Source organism: Heptranchias perlo, unplaced genomic scaffold (assembly GCF_035084215.1).
Source record: "Heptranchias perlo isolate sHepPer1 unplaced genomic scaffold, sHepPer1.hap1 HAP1_SCAFFOLD_146, whole genome shotgun sequence".
In the NCBI taxonomy this organism is placed as follows: domain Eukaryota; kingdom Metazoa; phylum Chordata; class Chondrichthyes; order Hexanchiformes; family Hexanchidae; genus Heptranchias; species Heptranchias perlo.
The window spans coordinates 141,994-162,500 of NW_027138711.1; the positions used below are offsets into that span (position 1 = coordinate 141,994).

General features: G+C 52.2%; 1 protein-coding gene across 1 annotated transcript in view; it reads right to left on the minus strand.

The window, feature by feature from the left end:
• Positions 1 to 20,507, minus strand: part of LOC137309045 (death-associated protein kinase 2-like) — a gene marked incomplete at its 3' end in the record, with an annotated part of 512,905 nt that overhangs the window by 137,722 nt on the left and 354,676 nt on the right. The window contains exons 4-5 of the mRNA XM_067977381.1: positions 13,284 to 13,422; positions 9,642 to 9,771 (exon numbers count right to left, since the gene is read on the minus strand). Of these exons, the coding sequence (XP_067833482.1) occupies positions 9,642 to 9,771; positions 13,284 to 13,422 (269 nt within the window). The remainder of the gene's footprint in view (positions 1 to 9,641; positions 9,772 to 13,283; positions 13,423 to 20,507) is intronic.

The following is a 20,507-nucleotide window of genomic DNA, read 5'->3' on the forward strand; positions in this document are numbered from 1 at the left end:
CCCACACACCCAGAGAGTCAGTCACACTCCTCACACACCCAGAGAGTCAGTCACACTCCTCACACCCAGAGAGTCAGTCACACTCCTAACACCCAGAGAGTCAGTCACACTCCCCACACACCCAGAGAGTCAGTCACACTCCTCACACCCAGAGAGTCAGTCACACTCCTCACACCCAGAGAGTCAGTCACACTCCCCACACCCAGAGAGTCAGTCACACTCCCCACACACCCAGAGAGTCAGTCACACTCCCCACACACCCAGAGAGTCAGTCACACTCCTCACACCCAGAGAGTCAGTCACACTCCCCACACACCCAGAGATTCAGTCACACTCCGCACACCCAGTGAGTCAGTCACACTCCTCACACCCAGAGAGTCAGTCACACTCCCCACACACCCAGAGAGTCAGTCACACTCCTCACACCGAGAGAGTCAGTCACACTCCCCACACACCCAGAGAGTCAGTCACACTCCTCACACCCAGAGGGTCAGTCACACTCCTCACACCCAGAGAGTCAGTCACACTCCTCACACCCAGAGAGTCAGTCACACTCCGCACACACCCAGAGATTCAGTCACACTCCCCACACACCCAGAGAGTCAGTCACACTCCTCACACACCCAGAGAGTCAGTCACACTCCTCACACCCAGAGAGTCAGTCACACTCCCCACACACCCAGAGAGTCAGTCACACTCCTCACACCCAGAGAGTCAGTCACACTCCTCACACCCAGAGAGTCAGTCACACTCCGCACACACCCAGAGATACAGTCACACTCCCCACACACCCAGAGAGTCAGTCACACTCCTCACACACCCAGAGAGTCAGTCACACTCCTCACACCCAGAGAGTCAGTCACACTCCCCACACACCCAGAGAGTCAGTCACACTCCTCACACCCAGAGAGTCAGTCACACTCCCCACACACCCAGAGAGTCAGTCACACTCCTCACACCCAGAGAGTCAGTCACACTCCCCACACACCCAGAGTGTCAGTCACACTCCCCACACACCCAGAGAGTCAGTCACACTCCTCACACCCAGAGAGTCAGTCACACTCCTCACACCCAGAGAGTCAGTCACAATCCTCACACCCAGAGAGTCAGTCACACTCCCCACACACCCAGAGAGTCAGTCACACTCCTCACACCCAGAGAGTCAGTCACACTCCCCACACACCCAGAGAGTCAGTCACACTCCCCACACACCCATAGAGTCAGTCACACTCCTCACACCCAGAGAGTCAGTCACACTCCCCACACACCCATAGAGTCAGTCACACTCCTCACACCCAGAGAGTCAGTCACACTCCTCACACACCCAGAGAGTCAGTCACACTCTGCACACCCAGAGAGTCAGTCACACTCCTCACACCCAGAGAGTCAGTCACACTCCTCACACACCCAGAGAGTCAGTCACACTCCTCACACCCAGAGAGTCAGTCACACTCCTCACACCCAGAGAGTCAGTCACACTCTGCGCACACCCAGAGAGTCAGTCACACTCCTCACACACCCAGAGAGTCAGTCACACTCCTCACACCCAGAGAGTCAGTCACACTCCTCACACACCCAGAGAGTCAGTCACACTCCTCACACACCCAGAGAGTCAGTCACACTCCCCACACACCCAGAGAGTCAGTCACACTCCGCACACCCAGAGAGTCAGTCACACTCCTCACACCCAGAGAGTCAGTCACACTCCTCACACACCCAGAGAGTCAGTCACACTCCTCACACCCAGAGAGTCAGTCACACTCCTCACACACCCAGAGAGTCAGTAACACTCCCCACACACCCAGAGAGTCAGTCACACTCCCCACACCCAGAGAGTCAGTCACACTCCCCACACCCAGAGATTCAGTCACACTCCCCACACACCCAGAGAGTCAGTCACAATCCTCACACCCAGAGAGTCAGTCACACTCCTCACACCCAGAGAGTCAGTCACACTCCTCACACCCAGAGAGTCAGTCACACTCCCCACACACCCAGAGAGTCAGTCACACTCCTCACACCCAGAGAGTCAGTCACACTCCGCACACCCAGAGAGTAAGTCACACTCCTCACACCCAGAGAGTCAGTCACACTCCTCACACACCCAGAGAGTCAGTCACACTCCTCACACCCAGAGAGTCAGTCACACTCCCCACACACCCAGAGAGTCAGTCACACTCCTCACACACCCAGAGAGTCAGTCACACTCCTCACACCCAGAGAGTCAGTCACACTCCCCACACACCCAGAGAGTCAGTCACACTCCCCACACCCAGAGAGTCAGTCACACTCCTCACACCCAGAGAGTCAGTCACACTCCTCACACCCAGAGAGTCAGTCACACTCCCCACACACCCAGAGAGACAGTCACACTCCTCACACCCAGAGAGTCAGTCACACTCCTCACACCCAGAGAGTCAGTCACACTCCCCACACACCCAGAGAGTCAGTCACACTCCTCACACCCAGAGAGTCAGTCACACTCCCCACACACCCAGAGAGACAGTCACACTCCTCACACCCAGAGAATCAGTCACACTCCCCACACACCCAGAGATTCAGTCACACTCCGCACACCCAGAGAGTCAGTCACACTCCTCACACCCAGAGAGTCAGTCACACTCCTCACACCCAGAGAGTCAGTCACACTCCACACACACCCAGAGAGTCAGTCACACTCCTCACACCCAGAGAGTCAGTCACACTCCTCACACACCCAGAGAGTCAGTCACACTCCTCACACCCAGAGAGTCAGTCACACTCCCCACACACCCAGAGAGTCAGTCACACTCCCCACACCCAGAGAGTCAGTCACACTCCTCACACACCCAGAGAGTCAGTCACACTCCGCACACCCAGAGAGTCAGTCACACTCCCCACACACCCAGAGAGTCAGTCACACTCCCCACACCCCGAGAGTCAGTCACACTCCTCACACACCCAGAGAGTCAGTCACACTCCCCACACCCAGAGAGTCAGTCACACTCCTCACACACCCAGAGAGTCAGTCACACTCCCCACACACCCAGAGAGTCAGTCACACTCCCCACACCCCGAGAGTCAGTCACACTCCTCACACACCCAGAGAGTCAGTCACACTCCCCACACCCCGAGAGTCAGTCACACTCCTCACACACCCAGAGAGTCAGTCACACTCCCCACACCCCGAGAGTCAGTCACACTCCTCACACACCCAGAGAGTCAGTCACACTCCCCACACCCCGAGAGTCAGTCACACTCCTCACACACCCAGAGAGTCAGTCACACTCCTCACACCCAGAGAGTCAGTCACACTCCCCACACACCCAGAGAGTCAGTCACACTCCACACACACCCAGAGAGTCAGTCACACTCCTCACACACCCAGAGAGTCAGTCACACTCCCCACACCCCGAGAGTCAGTCACACTCCTCACACACCCAGAGAGTCAGTCACACTCCCCACACACCCAGAGAGTCAGTCACACTCCTCACACACCCAGAGAGTCAGTCACACTCCTCACACCCAGAGAGTCAGTCACACTCCTCACACACCCAGAGAATCAGTCAAACTCCTCACACCCAGAGAGTCAGTCACACTCCTCACACCCAGAGAGTCAGTCACACTCCTCACACACCCAGAGAGTCAGTCACACTCCCCACACACCCAGAGAGTCAGTCACACTCTGCACACACCCAGAGAGTCAGTCACACTCCCCACACACCCAGAGAGTCAGTCACACTCCGCACACCCAGAGAGTCAGTCACACTCCCCACACACCCAGAGAGTCAGTCACACTCCCCACACACCCAGAGAGTCAGTCACACTCCTCACACCCAGAGAGTCAGTCACACTCCTCACACACCCAGAGAGTCAGTCACACTCCCCACACACCCAGAGAGTCAGTCACACTCTGCACACACCCAGAGAGTCAGTCACACTCCCCACACACCCAGAGAGTCAGTCACACTCCGCACACCCAGAGAGTCAGTCACACTCCTCACACCCAGAGAGTCAGTCACACTCCCCACACACCCAGAGAGTCAGTCACACTCCTCACACCGAGAGAGTCAGTCACACTCCCCACACACCCAGAGAGTCAGTCACACTCCTCACACCCAGAGAGTCAGTCACACTCCTCACACCCAGAGAGTCAGTCACACTCCTCACACCCAGAGAGTCAGTCACACTCCGCACACACCCAGAGATTCAGTCACACTCCCCACACACACAGAGAGTCAGTCACACTCCTCACACACCCAGAGAGTCAGTCACACTCCTCACACCCAGAGAGTCAGTCACACTCCCCACACACCCAGAGAGTCAGTCACACTCCTCACACACCCAGAGAGTCAGTCACACTCCTCACACCCAGAGAGTCAGTCACACTCCCCACACACCCAGAGAGTCAGTCACACTCCTCACACATCCAGAGTGTCAGTCACACTCCCCACACACCCAGAGTGTCAGTCACACTCCCCACACACCCAGCGAGTCAGTCACACTCCTCACACCCAGAGAGTCAGTCACACTCCTCACACCCAGAGAGTCAGTCACAATCCTCACACCCAGAGAGTCAGTCACACTCCCCACACACCCAGAGAGTCAGTCACACTCCTCACACCCAGAGAGTCAGTCACACTCCCCACACACCCAGAGAGTCAGTCACACTCCCCACACACCCATAGAGTCAGTCACACTCCTCACACCCAGAGAGTCAGTCACACTCCTCACACCCAGAGAGTCAGTCACACTCCTCACACACCCAGAGAGTCAGTCACACTCCTCACACCCATAGAGTCAGTCACACTCCTCACACACCCAGAGAGTCAGTCACACTCCTCACACCCAGAGAGTCAGTCACACTCCTCACACCCAGAGAGTCAGTCACACTCCTCACACCCAGAGAGTCAGTCACACTCTGCGCACACCCAGAGAGTCAGTCACACTCCTCACACACCCAGAGAGTCAGTCACACTCCTCACACCCAGAGAGTCAGTCACACTCCTCACACCCAGAGAGTCAGTCACACTCCTCACACACCCAGAGAGTCAGTCACACTCCCCACACACCCAGAGAGTCAGTCACACTCCTCACACACCCAGAGAGTCAGTCACACTCCCCACACACCCAGAGAGTCAGTCACACTCCCCACACCCAGAGAGTCAGTCACACTCCCCACACCCAGAGAGTCAGTCACACTCCCCACACACCCAGAGAGTCAGTCACACTCCTCACACCCAGAGAGTCAGTCACACTCCGCACACCCAGAGAGTCAGTCACACTCCTCACACCCAGAGAGTCAGTCACACTCCTCACACACCCAGAGAGTCAGTCACACTCCTCACACCCAGAGAGTCAGTCACACTCCCCACACACCCAGAGAGACAGTCACACTCCTCACACCCAGAGAATCAGTCACACTCCCCACACACCCAGAGATTCAGTCACACTCCGCACACCCAGAGAGTCAGTCACACTCCTCACACCCAGAGAGTCAGTCACACTCCTCACACCCAGAGAGTCAGTCACACTCCACACACACCCAGAGAGTCAGTCACACTCCTCACACACCCAGAGAGTCAGTCACACTCCTCACACCCAGAGAGTCAGTCACACTCCCCACACACCCAGAGAGTCAGTCACACTCCCCACACCCAGAGAGTCAGTCACACTCCTCACACACCCAGAGAGTCAGTCACACTCCCCACACCCAGAGATTCAGTCACACTCCCCACACCCAGAGAGTCAGTCACACTCCGCACACCCAGAGAGTCAGTCACACTCCCCACACACCCAGAGAGTCAGTCACACTTCTCACACACCCAGAGAGTCAGTCACACTCCCCACACACCCAGAGAGTCAGTCACACTCCCCACACACCCAGAGAGTCAGTCACACTCCTCACACACCCAGAGAGTCAGTCACACTCCCCACACCCCGAGAGTCAGTCACACTCCTCACACACCCAGAGAGTCAGTCACACTCCCCACACACCCAGAGAGTCAGTCACACTCTGCACACACCCAGAGAGTCAGTCACACTCCCCACACACCCAGAGAGTCAGTCACACTCCGCACACCCAGAGAGTCAGTCACACTCCTCACACCCAGAGAGTCAGTCACACTCCCCACACACGCAGAGAGTCAGTCACACTCCTCACACCGAGAGAGTCAGTCACACTCCCCACACACCCAGAGAGTCAGTCACACTCCTCACACCCAGAGAGTCAGTCACACTCCTCACACCCAGAGAGTCAGTCACACTCCTCACACCCAGAGAGTCAGTCACACTCCGCACACACCCAGAGATTCAGTCACACTCCCCACACACCCAGAGAGTCAGTCACACTCCTCACACACCCAGAGAGTCAGTCACACTCCTCACACCCAGAGAGTCAGTCACACTCCCCACACACCCAGAGAGTCAGTCACACTCCTCACACCCAGAGAGTCAGTCACACTCCTCACACCCAGAGAGTCAGTCACACTCCGCACACACCCAGAGATACAGTTACACTCCCCACACACCCAGAGAGTCAGTCACACTCCTCACACACCCAGAGAGTCAGTCACACTCCTCACACCCAGAGAGTCAGTCACACTCCCCACACACCCAGAGAGTCAGTCACACTCCTCACACCCAGAGAGTCAGTCACACTCCCCACACACCCAGAGAGTCAGTCACACTCCCCACACACCCAGAGAGTCAGTCACACTCCTCACACACCCAGAGAGTCAGTCACACTCCTCACACCCAGAGAGTCAGTCACACTCCTCACACCCAGAGAGTCAGTCACACTCCTCACACCCAGAGAGTCAGTCACACTCCTCACACCCAGAGAGTCAGTCACACTCCCCACACACCCAGAGAGTCAGTCACACTCCTCACACACCCAGAGAGTCAGTCACACTCCTCACACCCAGAGAGTCAGTCACACTCCTAACACCCAGAGAGTCAGTCACACTCCCCACACACCCAGAGAGTCAGTCACACTCCTCACACCCAGAGAGTCAGTCACACTCCTCACACCCAGAGAGTCAGTCACACTCCCCACACCCAGAGAGTCAGTCACACTCCCCACACACCCAGAGAGTCAGTCACACTCCCCACACACCCAGAGAGTCAGTCACACTCCTCACACCCAGAGAGTCAGTCACACTCCCCACACACCCAGAGAGTCAGTCACACTCCGCACACCCAGTGAGTCAGTCACACTCCTCACACCCAGAGAGTCAGTCACACTCCCCACACACCCAGAGAGTCAGTCACACTCCTCACACCGAGAGAGTCAGTCACACTCCCCACACACCCAGAGAGTCAGTCACACTCCTCACACCCAGAGAGTCAGTCACACTCCTCACACCCAGAGAGTCAGTCACACTCCTCACACCCAGAGAGTCAGTCACACTCCGCACACACCCAGAGATTCAGTCACACTCCCCACACACCCAGAGAGTCAGTCACACTCCTCACACACCCAGAGAGTCAGTCACACTCCTCACACCCAGAGAGTCAGTCACACTCCCCACACACCCAGAGAGTCAGTCACACTCCTCACACCCAGAGAGTCAGTCACACTCCTCACACCCAGAGAGTCAGTCACACTCCGCACACACCCAGAGATACAGTCACACTCCCCACACACCCAGAGAGTCAGTCACACTCCTCACACACCCAGAGAGTCAGTCACACTCCTCACACCCAGAGAGTCAGTCACACTCCCCACACACCCAGAGAGTCAGTCACACTCCTCACACCCAGAGAGTCAGTCACACTCCCCACACACCCAGAGAGTCAGTCACACTCCTCACACCCAGAGAGTCAGTCACACTCCTCACACCCAGAGAGTCAGTCACACTCCTCACACCCAGAGAGTCAGTCACACTCCTCACACCCAGAGAGTCAGTCACACTCCTCACACCCAGAGAGTCAGTCACACTCCTCACACCCAGAGAGTCAGTCACACTCCCCACACACCCAGAGAGTCAGTCACACTCCTCACACACCCAGAGAGTCAGTCACACTCCCCACACACCCAGAGAGTCAGTCACACTCCTCACACCCAGAGAGTCAGTCACACTCCCCACACACCCAGAGAGTCAGTCACACTCCTCACACCCAGAGAGTCAGTCACACTCCTAACACCCAGAGAGTCAGTCACACTCCTCACACACCCAGAGAGTCAGTCACACTCCCCACACACCCAGAGAGTCAGTCACACTCCCCACACCCAGAGAGTCAGTCACACTCCCCACACACCCAGAGAGTCAGTCACACTCCGTGTTCACCATGGGGGGTCTCTGATAGCGCCATACTCTAGTGGAGTCTCGATATTGGGGTCTCATTTTTGAGATCCTGTCTTACGTTCCCTGTAGTAGGGGGTCTCCATGTTGGGGTCTTGATATTAGGGTCCTGTGCTAGGATCCCCAGCAATGGGGGTCTCAATATTGGGATCTCCAGTAGTGGGGTTCTCAATATTGGGGTCATGTGCTGGAGTCCCAAGAAATGGGTGTCTCTATATTGGGGTCCCCAGAAGTGGAGATTTTGACATTGTGTCTCGATATTGGGCTCCTGTGGTACGGTTCTCAGTAGTGAGGGTCTCGATATTGGGGTATCCAGTCGTGAGGGTCTCGATATTGGGGTCCCCAGTAGTGAGGGTCTCGATATTGGGATACCCAGTAGTGGGGGTATTGATATTCGGGTCCCTAGTCATGGGGGTCTCGATATTGGCATCCCCAGTAGTGGGGGTCTCGATATTGGGATACCCAGTAGTGGGGGGTCTTGATATTGGGATACCCAGTCATGGGGGTCTTGATATTGGGGTCCCCAGTAGTGAGGGTCTCGATATTGGGGTACCCAGTAGTGAGGGTCTCGATATTGGGGTCCCCAGTAGTGAGGGTCTTGATATTGGGGTCCCCAGTAGTGGGGGTCTTGATATTCGGGTCCCCAGTCAAGGGGGTCTCGATATTGGGATACCCAGTAGTGGGGGTCTCGATATTGGGGTCCCCAGTAGTGGGGGTCTCGATATTGGGGTCCCCAGTAGTGAGGGTCTCGATATTGGGATACCCAGTAGTGGGGGTCTTGATATTCGGGTCCCCAGTCATGGGGGTCTCGATATTGGCATCCCCAGTAGCGGGGGTCTCGATATTGGGATACCCAGTAGTGGGGGTCTTGATATTGGGATACCCAGTCATGGGGGTCTTGATATTGGGGTCCCCAGTAGTGAGGGTCTCGATATTGGGGTACCCAGTAGTGAGGGTCTCGATATTGGGGTCCCCAGTAGTGAGGGTCTCGATATTGGGGTCCCCAGTAGTGGGGGTCTTGATATTCGGGTCCCCAGTCAAGGGGGTCTCGATATTGGGATACCCAGTAGTGGGGGTCTCGATATTGGGGTCCCCAGTAGTGGGGGTCTCGATATTGGGGTCCCCAGTAGTGGGAGTCTTGATATTGGGGTCCCCTGTAGTGGGGGTCTCGATATTGGGGTCCCCAGTATGGGGGTCTCGTGATTGGGATACCCAGTAGTGGGGGTCTCAATATTGGGGTCCCCAGTAGTGGGGGTCTCGATATTGGGGTCCCCAGTAGCAGGGGTCTTGAGATTAGTGTCTCAGTATTGGGGTCCTGTAGTAGGGTCCCCAGTAGAGGGGGTCCGTGCTACTTACCGATATACTGCGGGGTTCCACACATGCTCCTGAACTCGGCCCCCTCCTCTATCTTCTGGGCGAGGCCGAAGTCGATGAGTTTGATGTGCGGGTTTGGAACGTCCTTTTCCAGAAGCAAGATGTTCTCGGGCTGAGGGGGGAGAGAAGATCGGTGGTGGGATTTCATCTCAACCCAGGTTCAAACCCCCTCCACTCCTGGGTAGAGCCTCCATCGGCCCTCCCAGCCCTTTGGGATCCCATTCCAAGGGCCATTCCCCGTGTGTGAGCGGGAACGGTGTGTCGGGAAGCTATTCGACTGTGTGGGGCTTCACGGCCAAGCCCGATCCTACAGGGTCAGCACCAGGCCATCCCAGAGAGGAAAATTTCCCAGCGCACTGCGCTTCATGTCGAGGAGGCCATGCGATGTGCAGTGAAGTGCCAGGCCACTGGGGCGCCCACCCTGACAGACTGGCAGCATGCCATGGCCACCTGGCACTTCATGGTGTACAAAGCGCTCAGTTGTAGCATGTACGAGTGTGAGTGTGTGAAAATATAAGTGTGTGAATGAGCATGAGAACATAAGACCATGAGAAATAAGAGCAGGAGTAGGCCATTCGGCCCCTCGAGCCTGCTGACCTTCGACCTCAACTCCACTTTCCCGCCCGATCCCCATATCCCTTGATTCCCCGAGAGTCCAAAAATCTATCGATCTCAGTCTTGAATATACTCAACGGCTGAGCATCCACAGCCCTCTGGGGTAGAGAATTCCAAATATTCACAACCCTCTGAGTGAAGAAATTCCTCCTCATCTCAGTCTTAAATGGCCGATCCCTTATCCTGAGACTATGCCCCCTAGTTCTAGACTCTCCAGCCAGGGGAAACAATCTCTCAGCATCTACCCTGTCAAGCCCTCTCAGAATCTTATATGTTTCAATGAGATCACCTCTCATTCTTCTGAACTCCAGAGAGTGTAGGCCCATTCTACTCAATCTCTCCTCATAGGACAACCCTGTCATCCCAGGAATCAATCGAGTGAACCTTCGTTGCACTGCCTCTAAGGCAAGTCTATCCTTCCTTAGGTAAGGAGACCAAAACTGTACACAGTACTCCAGTTGTGGCTGAACCAGTGTTTTATAAAGGTTCATCATGACTTCCTTGCTTTTGTACTCTGTGCCTCTATTTATAAAGCCCAGGATCCCATATGCTTTTTTAACTGTTTTCTCAACCTGTCCTGCCACCTTCAACGATTTGTGCACATATACCCACAAATTTTCCCTAATCAATCCACACTCGTCCAAGTGATTGTTAATTCTGTTCCTGCACCCCCTTTTCGAATTGTACCCTCTAGTTTATATTGCCTCTTCTCGTTCTTTCACCGAAATGTATCACTTCGCATTTTTCTGCATTAAATTTCATCTGCCACGTGTCCGCCCATTCCACCAGCCTGTCTATATCCTCTTGAAGTTTATCACTATCCTCCTCACTGTTCACTACACTTCCAAGTTTTGTGTCATCTACAAATTTTGAAATTGTGCCCTGTACACCCAAGTCCAAGTCATTAATATATATCAAGAAAAGCAGTGGTCCCAGCACTGACCCCTGGGGAACACCACTGTACCCCTCCCTCCAGTCCGAAAAACAACCGTTCACCACCACTCTCTGTTTCCTGTTACTTCGCCAATTCTGTATCCATGCTGCTACTGCCCCCTTTATTCCATGGGCCGCAGTCTTGATGATAAGCCTACCGTGCGGCACTTTATCAAACGCCTTTTGAAAGTCCATATACAGAACATCAACTGCATTGCCCTCATCGACCCTCTCTGTTACCTCATCAAAAAACTCTATCAAGTTAGTTAAATACGATTTGCCTTTAACAAATCTATGCTGACTTTCCCTAATCAATCCACACTCGTCCAAGTCACTATTAATTTTGTCCCGGATTACAGTTTCTAGAAGCTTCCCCCACCACCGAGGTTAAACTTACTGGCCTGTAGTTGCTGGGTTTATCCTTACACCCTTTTTTGAACAAGGGTGTAACATTTGCAATTCTCCAGTCCTCTGGCACCACCCCCGTATCTAAGGATGTTTGGAAGATTGTGGCCAGCATCTCTACAATTTCCACCCTTACTTCCCTCAGCAACCTAGGATACATCCCATCCGGACCGGGTGACTTATCTACTTTAAGTACAACCAGCCTTTCTAGTACCTCCTCTTTATCAATTTTTAACCCATCCAGTATCTCAACTACCTCCTCTTTTACTGAGACTCTGGCAGCATCTTCTTCCTTGGTAAAGACAGATACAAAATACTCATTTAGTACCTCAGCCACACCCTCTGCCTCCATGCGTAGATCTCCTTTTTGGGCCCTAATTGGCCACACCCCTCCTCTTACAACCCGTTTACTGTTTACATGCCTATAGAAGACTTCTAAATTCTCTTTTATGTTAGCCGCCAGTCTATTCTCATACTCTCTCTTTGCCCCTCTTATTTCCTTTTTCAGCCTGGTTCTCACTTATATTATCAACCTGACATCTGTCATACACCCACTTTTTCTGCTTCATCTTACTCTCTATCTCTTTCGTCATCCAGGGAGCTCTGGCTTTAGTTGCCCTACCTCTCCCCTTGTGGGAATGTACCTAGGCTGTACCCGAACCATCTCCTCTTTAAAGGCCGCCGATTGTTCGATTATAATTTTGCCTGCCAATCTTTGATACCAATTTACCCGGGCCAGATCCATGCTCAACCCACTGAAATTGGCCCCCCTCCAATTGAGTATTTTCATTTTAGAGTGACCCATGTCCTTTTCCATAGCTAAACCTTATAATACTATGATCGTTGCTCCCTAAATGCTCCCCCTCTGACACTTGCTCCACTTGACCCACCTCATTCCCTAGAACTAAATCCAGCAATGCCTCCTTCCTCATTGGGCCGGAAACGTACTGGTTAAGAAAGTTCTCCTGAACACATTTCAAAGCGAATCTTTGTTGCACCCCTTCTAAGGCAAGTCTATCCTTCCTTAGATAAGGAGACCAAAACTGTACACAGTACTCCAGGTGTGGTCTCACCAAAGTCCTGTACAATTGCAGCAAGACTTCCTTACTCTTGTACTCCAACCCCCTTGCAATAAAGGCCAACATACCATTTGCCTTCCTAATTGCTTGCTGTACCTGCATACTAACTTTCCGTGTTTCTTGTACGAGGACGCTCAAATCCCTCTGAACACCAACATTTAATAGTTCCTCACCACATGAGTGTGTTATTCTGGGTATACTTACATGTGTGTGTTAGTGTTTGAGTGTGAGCTGAGCGTTTTGAAGTGCTCGCATTGACTGGGAGCAAAGGGCCATGGTTGAAAATGGCTACCCTTGTGTAGAATCGTAGAAAGTTACAGAAGGAGGCCACTCGGCCCATTGTGTCCGTACAGTACAGACACTGCAGTTGTAGCACAGACTCCGTGCGTCACAGGTGTGACAGCGCCCAACACAAGGAGCGCTCGTGCGAGGAGACACGCCTGGAACAGCGGGAGGCCGTTATTACAGACCGCCCTGGCTTAGGGTCGACGTTTGGGACCAGCTCGACTGACCGTAAAAGGAGCTCTGTGATTCTGTGGGGTCCAGGAGGTGAGGGGTCACTGGGACGGACGACAGTGGTCAGTTTTCCTACCTTAAGGTCGAGGTGAGAGATGCTTTTGCTGTGTAAATAGCCCACGGCCTGCAGAATCTGTTGGATAAACTCCATGGCCTGGTCCTCACTCAGAATTTCTTTGTCAGCAACGTAGTCAAAGAGCTCTCCGCCAGACACCCTGGGAGAGAGGGACAGGGAGAGTCAACATAGGCACAAGAACATCTCGATATCTGAGTCTGGGGCAAAGGGAGGGGGGAAGAGAGAGAGAGAGAGAGAGGGAAAGGGGAGAGAGGGACAGGGAGAAGAGGAGAAGGGGACAGTGAGAGAGAGAAAGGGGAGAGAGGGTGAGGGATGAGAGAGAAAGAAAGAGCGAAGGGAGAGAAAGAGAAAGGGGAGAGGGGGGATGGAAGAGAGAGAAGGGGCTAAGAGGAGAGAGAGAGAGAGGGAATGGGGAGAGAGGGACAGGGAGAGGAGGAGAGTGAGAGAGAGAAAGGGGAGAGAGGGTGAGGGAAGAGAGAGAGAAAGAAGGAGCGAAGGGAGAGAGAGGGAAAGGGGAGAGAGTCTAGGGTCACGGGTTGGGGTACCGGGGAGGCCAGCCAATGCCTCTGTACCCCAGAAAGGAGTCACCTTCGGAATCGGTGTCACTGAAGAGTTAACTATACTGCAGTAAACCTCTCCCGATGTACTGAAGGCCGGGCAGGTTCTGGCAGAAAGCTGGCACGTTCCTCCTCCCTCCCTCTCCCCCTCCCCCAATCCCTCCCTCTCCCCGATCCCTGCCAAACTCCACCAGCCCAGAGCTATCAAAGCTGCTGCAAGTTCGACAGCACTGCACCAAGGCCTAAGGTGAATCTGTGATATTAAGAAGACTCTCCCTCTGGTCCATTTCTCGATTATCTTCAATCTGTGTCCTCTGGTTCCCGACCCTCCTGCCACTGGAAACACTTTCTCCTTATTTACTCTATCAAAACCCCTCATGATTTTGAACACCTCGATTAAATCTCCCCTTAACCTTCTCTGCTCGAAGGAGAACAATCCCAGCTTCTCCAGTCTCTCCACGTAACTGAATACTTACAGAAAGTAATCATTCAGAATATTGTCTATTTTCTGCTCATCCTCCGTTTCAAGCCATTACAATCCTTGTGGTGCTGCATTAGGGGTTACAGTTCTAACCTCTTCTCCAACTACCCTCTTGCTGTGCGGTACTGAAAGAATTTTCGACTGTTATACTGGGTTTCTTGTATCCGTTCCTTCCCCCTTCTCCCTGCAGGACTTGTACAGGACTTTTTCCCTCCTTATCTCACTGTCGATGTGTTTGCTGATCCATTTGGGCTCGTGTTTGTTTGGTCTGAGCGTGTCGGCTTTTGGGAATGTATTTAACCTGCATGCTCGGCATTATACCTTTAAAGGCGATCCATTTATCTTCCATTGTAGTGTCATCGAACAAACCCCCCAAAGCTGTTCCCTCATTCCATTGGATTTAGCTCTTTTAATATCATGTGCAACATGTCATGAGTCATCATGGTTTTATGAAAGGGAAATCGTGTTTGACAAATTTATTAGAGTATTTTGAGGATGTAACTAGCAGGGTAGATAAAGAGGAACCAGTGGATGGAGTATATTTGGATTTTCAAAAGGCTTTCGATAAGGTGCCACATAAAAGGTTGTTACACAAGATAAGGGCTCATGGGGTCGGGGGTAATATATTAACATGGATAGAGGATTGGGTAACGGACAGAAAACAGAGAGTAGGAATAAACGGGTCATTCTCAGGTTGGCAGGCTGTAACTAGTGGGGTGCTGCAGGGATCAGTGCTTGGGCCTCAGCTATTTACAATCTATATTAATGATTTAGATGAAGGGACCGAGTGTAATGTATCCAAGTTTGCTGACGATACAAAGCCAGGTGGGAAAGTAAGCTGTGAGGAGGACACAAAGAGTCTGCAAAGGGATATCGACAGGTTAAGTGAGTGGGCAAGAAGGTGGCAGATGGAGTATAATGTGGGGAAATGTGAGGTTATTCACTTTAGTAGGAAAATAGAAAAACAGAATATTTTTTAAATGGTGAGAAACTATTAAATGTTGGTGTTCAGAGAGATTTGGGTGTCCTTGTACATGAAACACAGAAAGTTAACATGCAGGTACAGCAAGCAATTAGGAAGGCAAATGGTATGTTGGCCTTTATTGCAAGGGGTTGGAGTACAAGAGTAAGGAAGTCTTACTGCAATTGTACAGGGCTTTGGTGAGTCCATACCTGGAGTACTGTGTACAGTTTTGGTCTCCTTATCTAAGGAAGGATATACTTGCCTTAGAGGGGGTGCAACGAAGGTTCACTAGATTAATTCCTGGGATGTGAGGGTTGTCCTATGAGGAGAGGTTGAGTAGAATGGGCCCATACTCTCTGGAGTTTAGAAGAATGAGAGGTGATCTCATTGAAATATATAAGATTCTGAGGGGGCTTGACAGGGTAGATGCTGAGAGGTTGTTTCCCCTCGCTGAAGAGTCTAGAACTAGGGGGCATAGTCTCAGGATAAGGGGTCGGCCATTTAGGACTGAGATGAGGAGGAATTTCTTCACTCAGAGGGTTGTGAATATTTGGAATTCTCTACCCCAGAGGGCTGTGGATGCTCAGTCGTTGAGAATATTCAATACTGAGATGGATAGATTTTTGGACTCTAGGGGAATCAAGGGATATGGGGATCGGGCGGGAAAGTGGAGTTGAGGTCGAAGATCAGCCATGATCTTATTGAATGGTGGAGCAGGCTCGAGGGGCCGAATGGCCTACTCCTGCTCCTATTTCTTATGTTCTTATGTAGCCGGCACCTGTTTTGGGTATTTCTGACTCCCAGATCATGTTAGTCTTTATCATGCTGCGATCAATGTTCCCTAAGAGGCTACAATCTCCATTTCCTGCACATTTTCTGCATCATTTCTGACACCGTGGCTTCCCTGACGCACTGGGTCAAAGGGCAATTGTCTACAATATCTACAATTTCCGGCTCCAATCCCAGCTTATATTGGATTGATTGAAGTTTCCCGTTCAAATAGCTTTCCTGTTTCTCACACTCCCTTCCCACCTCTTTACAGAGCGAATTGTCCTCTCTCTGACCCTGAGCAGATGGTCTGCAGTAAACCGCAGGAGTAGAGGGCCCTTACAGAGGGATTGAAGAGAGGGGCTTAGAGAGGGATATAAGAGAGGGCCCTATAGAGGGATATAAGAGAGGGCCCTATAGAGGGATATAAGAGAGGGCCCTATAGAGGGATATGAGAGAGGGCTCTATAGAGGGATATAAGAGAGGGCCCTATAGAGGGATATAAGAGAGGGCCCTATAGAGGGATATAAGAGAGGGCCCTATAGAGGGATATAAGAGAGGGCCCTATAGAGGGATATAAGAGAGGGCCCTATAGAGGGATATAAGAGAGGGCCCTATAGAGGGATATGAGAGAGGGCTCTATAGAGGGATATGAGAGAGGGTTCTATAGAGGGATATAAGAGAGGGCCCTATAGAGGGATATGAGAGAGGGTTCTATAGAGGGATATAAGAGAGGGCCCTATAGAGGGATATAAGAGAGGGCCCTATAGAGGGATATAAGAGAGGGCCCTATAGAGGGATATAAGAGAGGGCCCTATAGAGGGATATGAGAGAGGGCCCTATAGAGGGATATAAGAGAGGGCTCTATAGAGGGATATGAGAGAGGGCCCTATAGAGGGATATGAGAGAGGGCCCTATAGAGGGATATGAGAGAGGGTTCTATAGAGGGATATAAGAGAGGGCCCTATAGAGGGATATAAGAGAGGGCCCTATAGAGGGATATAAGAGAGGGCCCTATAGAGGGATATAAGAGAGGGCCCTATAGAGGGATATAAGAGAGGGCCCTATAGAGGGATATAAGAGAGGGCCCTATAGAGGGATATAAGAGAGGGCCCTATAGAGGGATATGAGAGAGGGTTCTATAGAGGGATATAAGAGAGGGCCCTATAGAGGGATATGAGAGAGGGCCCTATAGAGGGATATAAGAGAGGGCCCTATAGAGGGATATAAGAGAGGGCCCTATAGAGGGATATAAGAGAGGGCCCTATAGAGGGATATAAGAGAGGGCCCTATAGAGGGATATAAGAGAGGGCCCTATAGAGGGATATGAGAGAGGGTTCTATAGAGGGATATAAGAGAGGGCCCTATAGAGGGATATGAGAGAGGGCCCTATAGAGGGATATGAGAGAGGGCTCTATAGAGGGATATAAGAGAGGGCCCTATAGAGGGATATAAGAGAGGGCCCTATAGAGGGATATGAGAGAGGGCTCTATAGAGGGATATAAGAGAGGGCCCTATAGAGGGATATAAGAGAGGGCCCTATAGAGGGATATGAGAGAGGGCTCTATAGAGGGATATAAGATCGTAAACAATATCGAAAAGTTAAGACAATGCTTCAAGTTTAACCACAACAATAGGCCAGGGACACAGGGTCAAAACCAGTTAACGGTAAATATCGGGCTGGTGTCAGGAAGTTCCCCACACAGAGAGAGTTCAACACATGGAATGGGACTCCCAGATAGAGGAGGGGGGGGGGAGAAAACCCTGGGGTCATTTAAGACCCAGTTTATTGTTATGAGTTCTGTCAGGATGAGTTGGAGGGGCCAAATGGCCTCCCTCATCGATAGCCGTGTAGTGCTGTCGCCCAGGCTGATGTTGGCCTCAGTATCGCTGGGCTGGAAGGAGGCCAAAACCAGCCAGGGTCCACTCTCCTGATCCTTATCCAGCATGGGGCGGGGCGGAGAGGGGACGAGGGGCGTAACCCCCCTAAAATAGTTTGGCATAGATTATGTGCCCCTCTCCTCCCCCCTCCAAATCCTGGAATTGCCCTTAATGGCCATCAACCCTTTATACGAGCCGCAAATCACCTCTCCGCGAGAGCAAGAACGATTTATATAGCGCCTTTAATGTCGTAAAACGTCCCAGGGTGCTTCACTGGACGGTTATCAGACAAAATTTGACACCGAGCCACATAAGGAGATATTAGGACAGGTGACCAAAAGCTCGGTCAAAGAGGTAGGTTTTAAGGAGCGTCTTAAAGGAGGAGAGAGAGAGGCGGAGAGGTTTAGGGAGGGAATTCCAGAGCTTCGGGCCCAGGCGGCTGAAGGCACGGCCGCCAATGGTGGAGCGATGGGAATCGGGGATGGGCAAGAGGCCAGAATTGGAGGAGCGCAGAGATCTCGGAGGGTTGTCGGGGCTGGAGGAGGTTCCAGAGATAGGGAGGGGGGCGAGGGGCCATGGAGGGGATTTGAAAACAAGGATGAGAATTTTAAAATCGAGGCGTTGCCAGACCGGGAGCCAATGTAGGTTAGTGAGCACAGGGGGGTGATGGGTAAACAATAGGAACCTGGAGCACCAGCCAATGTCTCCCAGATTCTCCGAGGGATTCCAGGCACTCGATCGACAGACCACGAGACGCCAAACGGTGTCTCAGAATCAACACGCAGTTAGCCAGCGAGTAAATATTTAGCGGACGGGGGGATATTTAAATCACTCCCTGGCTCCAATTTATATCAGCCACTGTTACAAGACGCACTTTAAAAGTACAGGACTGATGTATGAGGGGAAATTACAAACACTTCACCATCAGACACTTGTGCCAGGTATCGACTTACAACTGATTTAATCGAGGGGTTCAAAATCACGAGGGGTTTTGATAGAGTGAATAAGGAGAAACTGTTTCCAGTGGCAGGAGGGTCGGGAACCAGAGGACACAGATTGAAGATAATTGGGGAAAAAGGGGGAGATGAGGAGAATCTTTTTTACGCAGCGAGTTGTTCTGATCTGGAATGTGCTGCCTGAAAGGGTGGTGGAAGCAGATTCAATAATAACTTTCAAAAGGGGAATTGGATAAATACTTGAAAAGGAAAAATTTGCAGGGCCATGGGGAAGGAGCAGGGGGGAGTGGGACTAATTGGACAGCTCTTTCAAAGAGCCAGCACAGGCACGATGGGCAGAGTGGCCTGCTTCTGTGCTGTGTGATTCTATAAGTGTCCTGAACTGGCCGTGTAGCGATGCATTGTTAATCTAATACCAGTCACTCAATAATCCCGTAATGACGCAGTATGATCAGGAAAATGGCTTTGGGACGTCCTGCAGAAATGGAAGATTTTTCTTTGTAATAATCCAGAGAACAGGAGCTCAAATCCCACCCCCGGAGGTTTGTCAATTTGAATTCAGTTTGAAAAAGCTCGAAATGAAAATCTGGTCTCGGTAAAAGTGACCGTGGAGCTGTCGGATTATCGTAAAAATCCAACTGGTTCACTGATGTCCTTTAGGGAAGGAAACCTGCCGTCCTTACCCGGTCTGGGCCTCAAACCGACGTGGACTGCCCTCTGAGGTGGTCCAGCAAGCTAAGCAGTTGTATCAAGTCGCTAGTCAACGAAGGATGGGCAATAAATGTCGGCCTTGCCAGCGACGCAACATCCCGAGAATGAATATTTAAGGCACAAGTCACCCACACTGAAAGTTCAGCACCAAACCCTTGGTCTAAACCATCTCCTACTCTTGCCCACAGACAGCAATGTGATAATGACCAGATCGTCTGTTTTTTAATGATGTTGGTCGAGGGATAAATATCAGCCCCAGGACACCGGGGAGAACTCCCCCCTGCTCTTCTTCCAGTACTGGCCGTGGGATCTTTTACGTCCGCCCGAGAGGGGCAGACGGGGCCCTCGGTTTAACGTCTCGTCCGAAAGACGGCACCTCCGACAGTGCGGCACTCCCTCGGTACTGGCACCGGGAGTGCCAGGCCTGGATTATAGGCTCCAATCTCTGGAGGGCGGACGCGAACCCTCGACCTTCTGGACTCAGAGGCGAGAGTGCGACCCACTGAGGCACTGCAGTGACCCTTGACCTCCGATGCCACTCCTGTAGTAGGCCACAGAGCCCAAACAGAGGCCTGATCGTGCCTGGTGTTATTTCCAGTCGAAGCTCTCACCCCTGCCCCCCACCCCCCGCCCCGAGGTGAGGGTGAGGGTGTAACTGGGCGATGGGACGTGTACATCCTTGGAGCTGAGGGTCGGGGAAAAGATTGGTTCGTTGACAAACTCCCAAACTCTAGCCTCTGGCTTGCCATTCTCCATGACATTTCTACCGATCTGCTCAAGCACTCCCTCACCTGCACCTTTGATGCCCCTGTCCCCATTAAAACCATTACTCTCTCTCACCCTGGTCGTTCCCCCCTGGTGTGGTTTGCCCGCACTGGAACTCCCTCCCTAACAGCACTGTGGGAG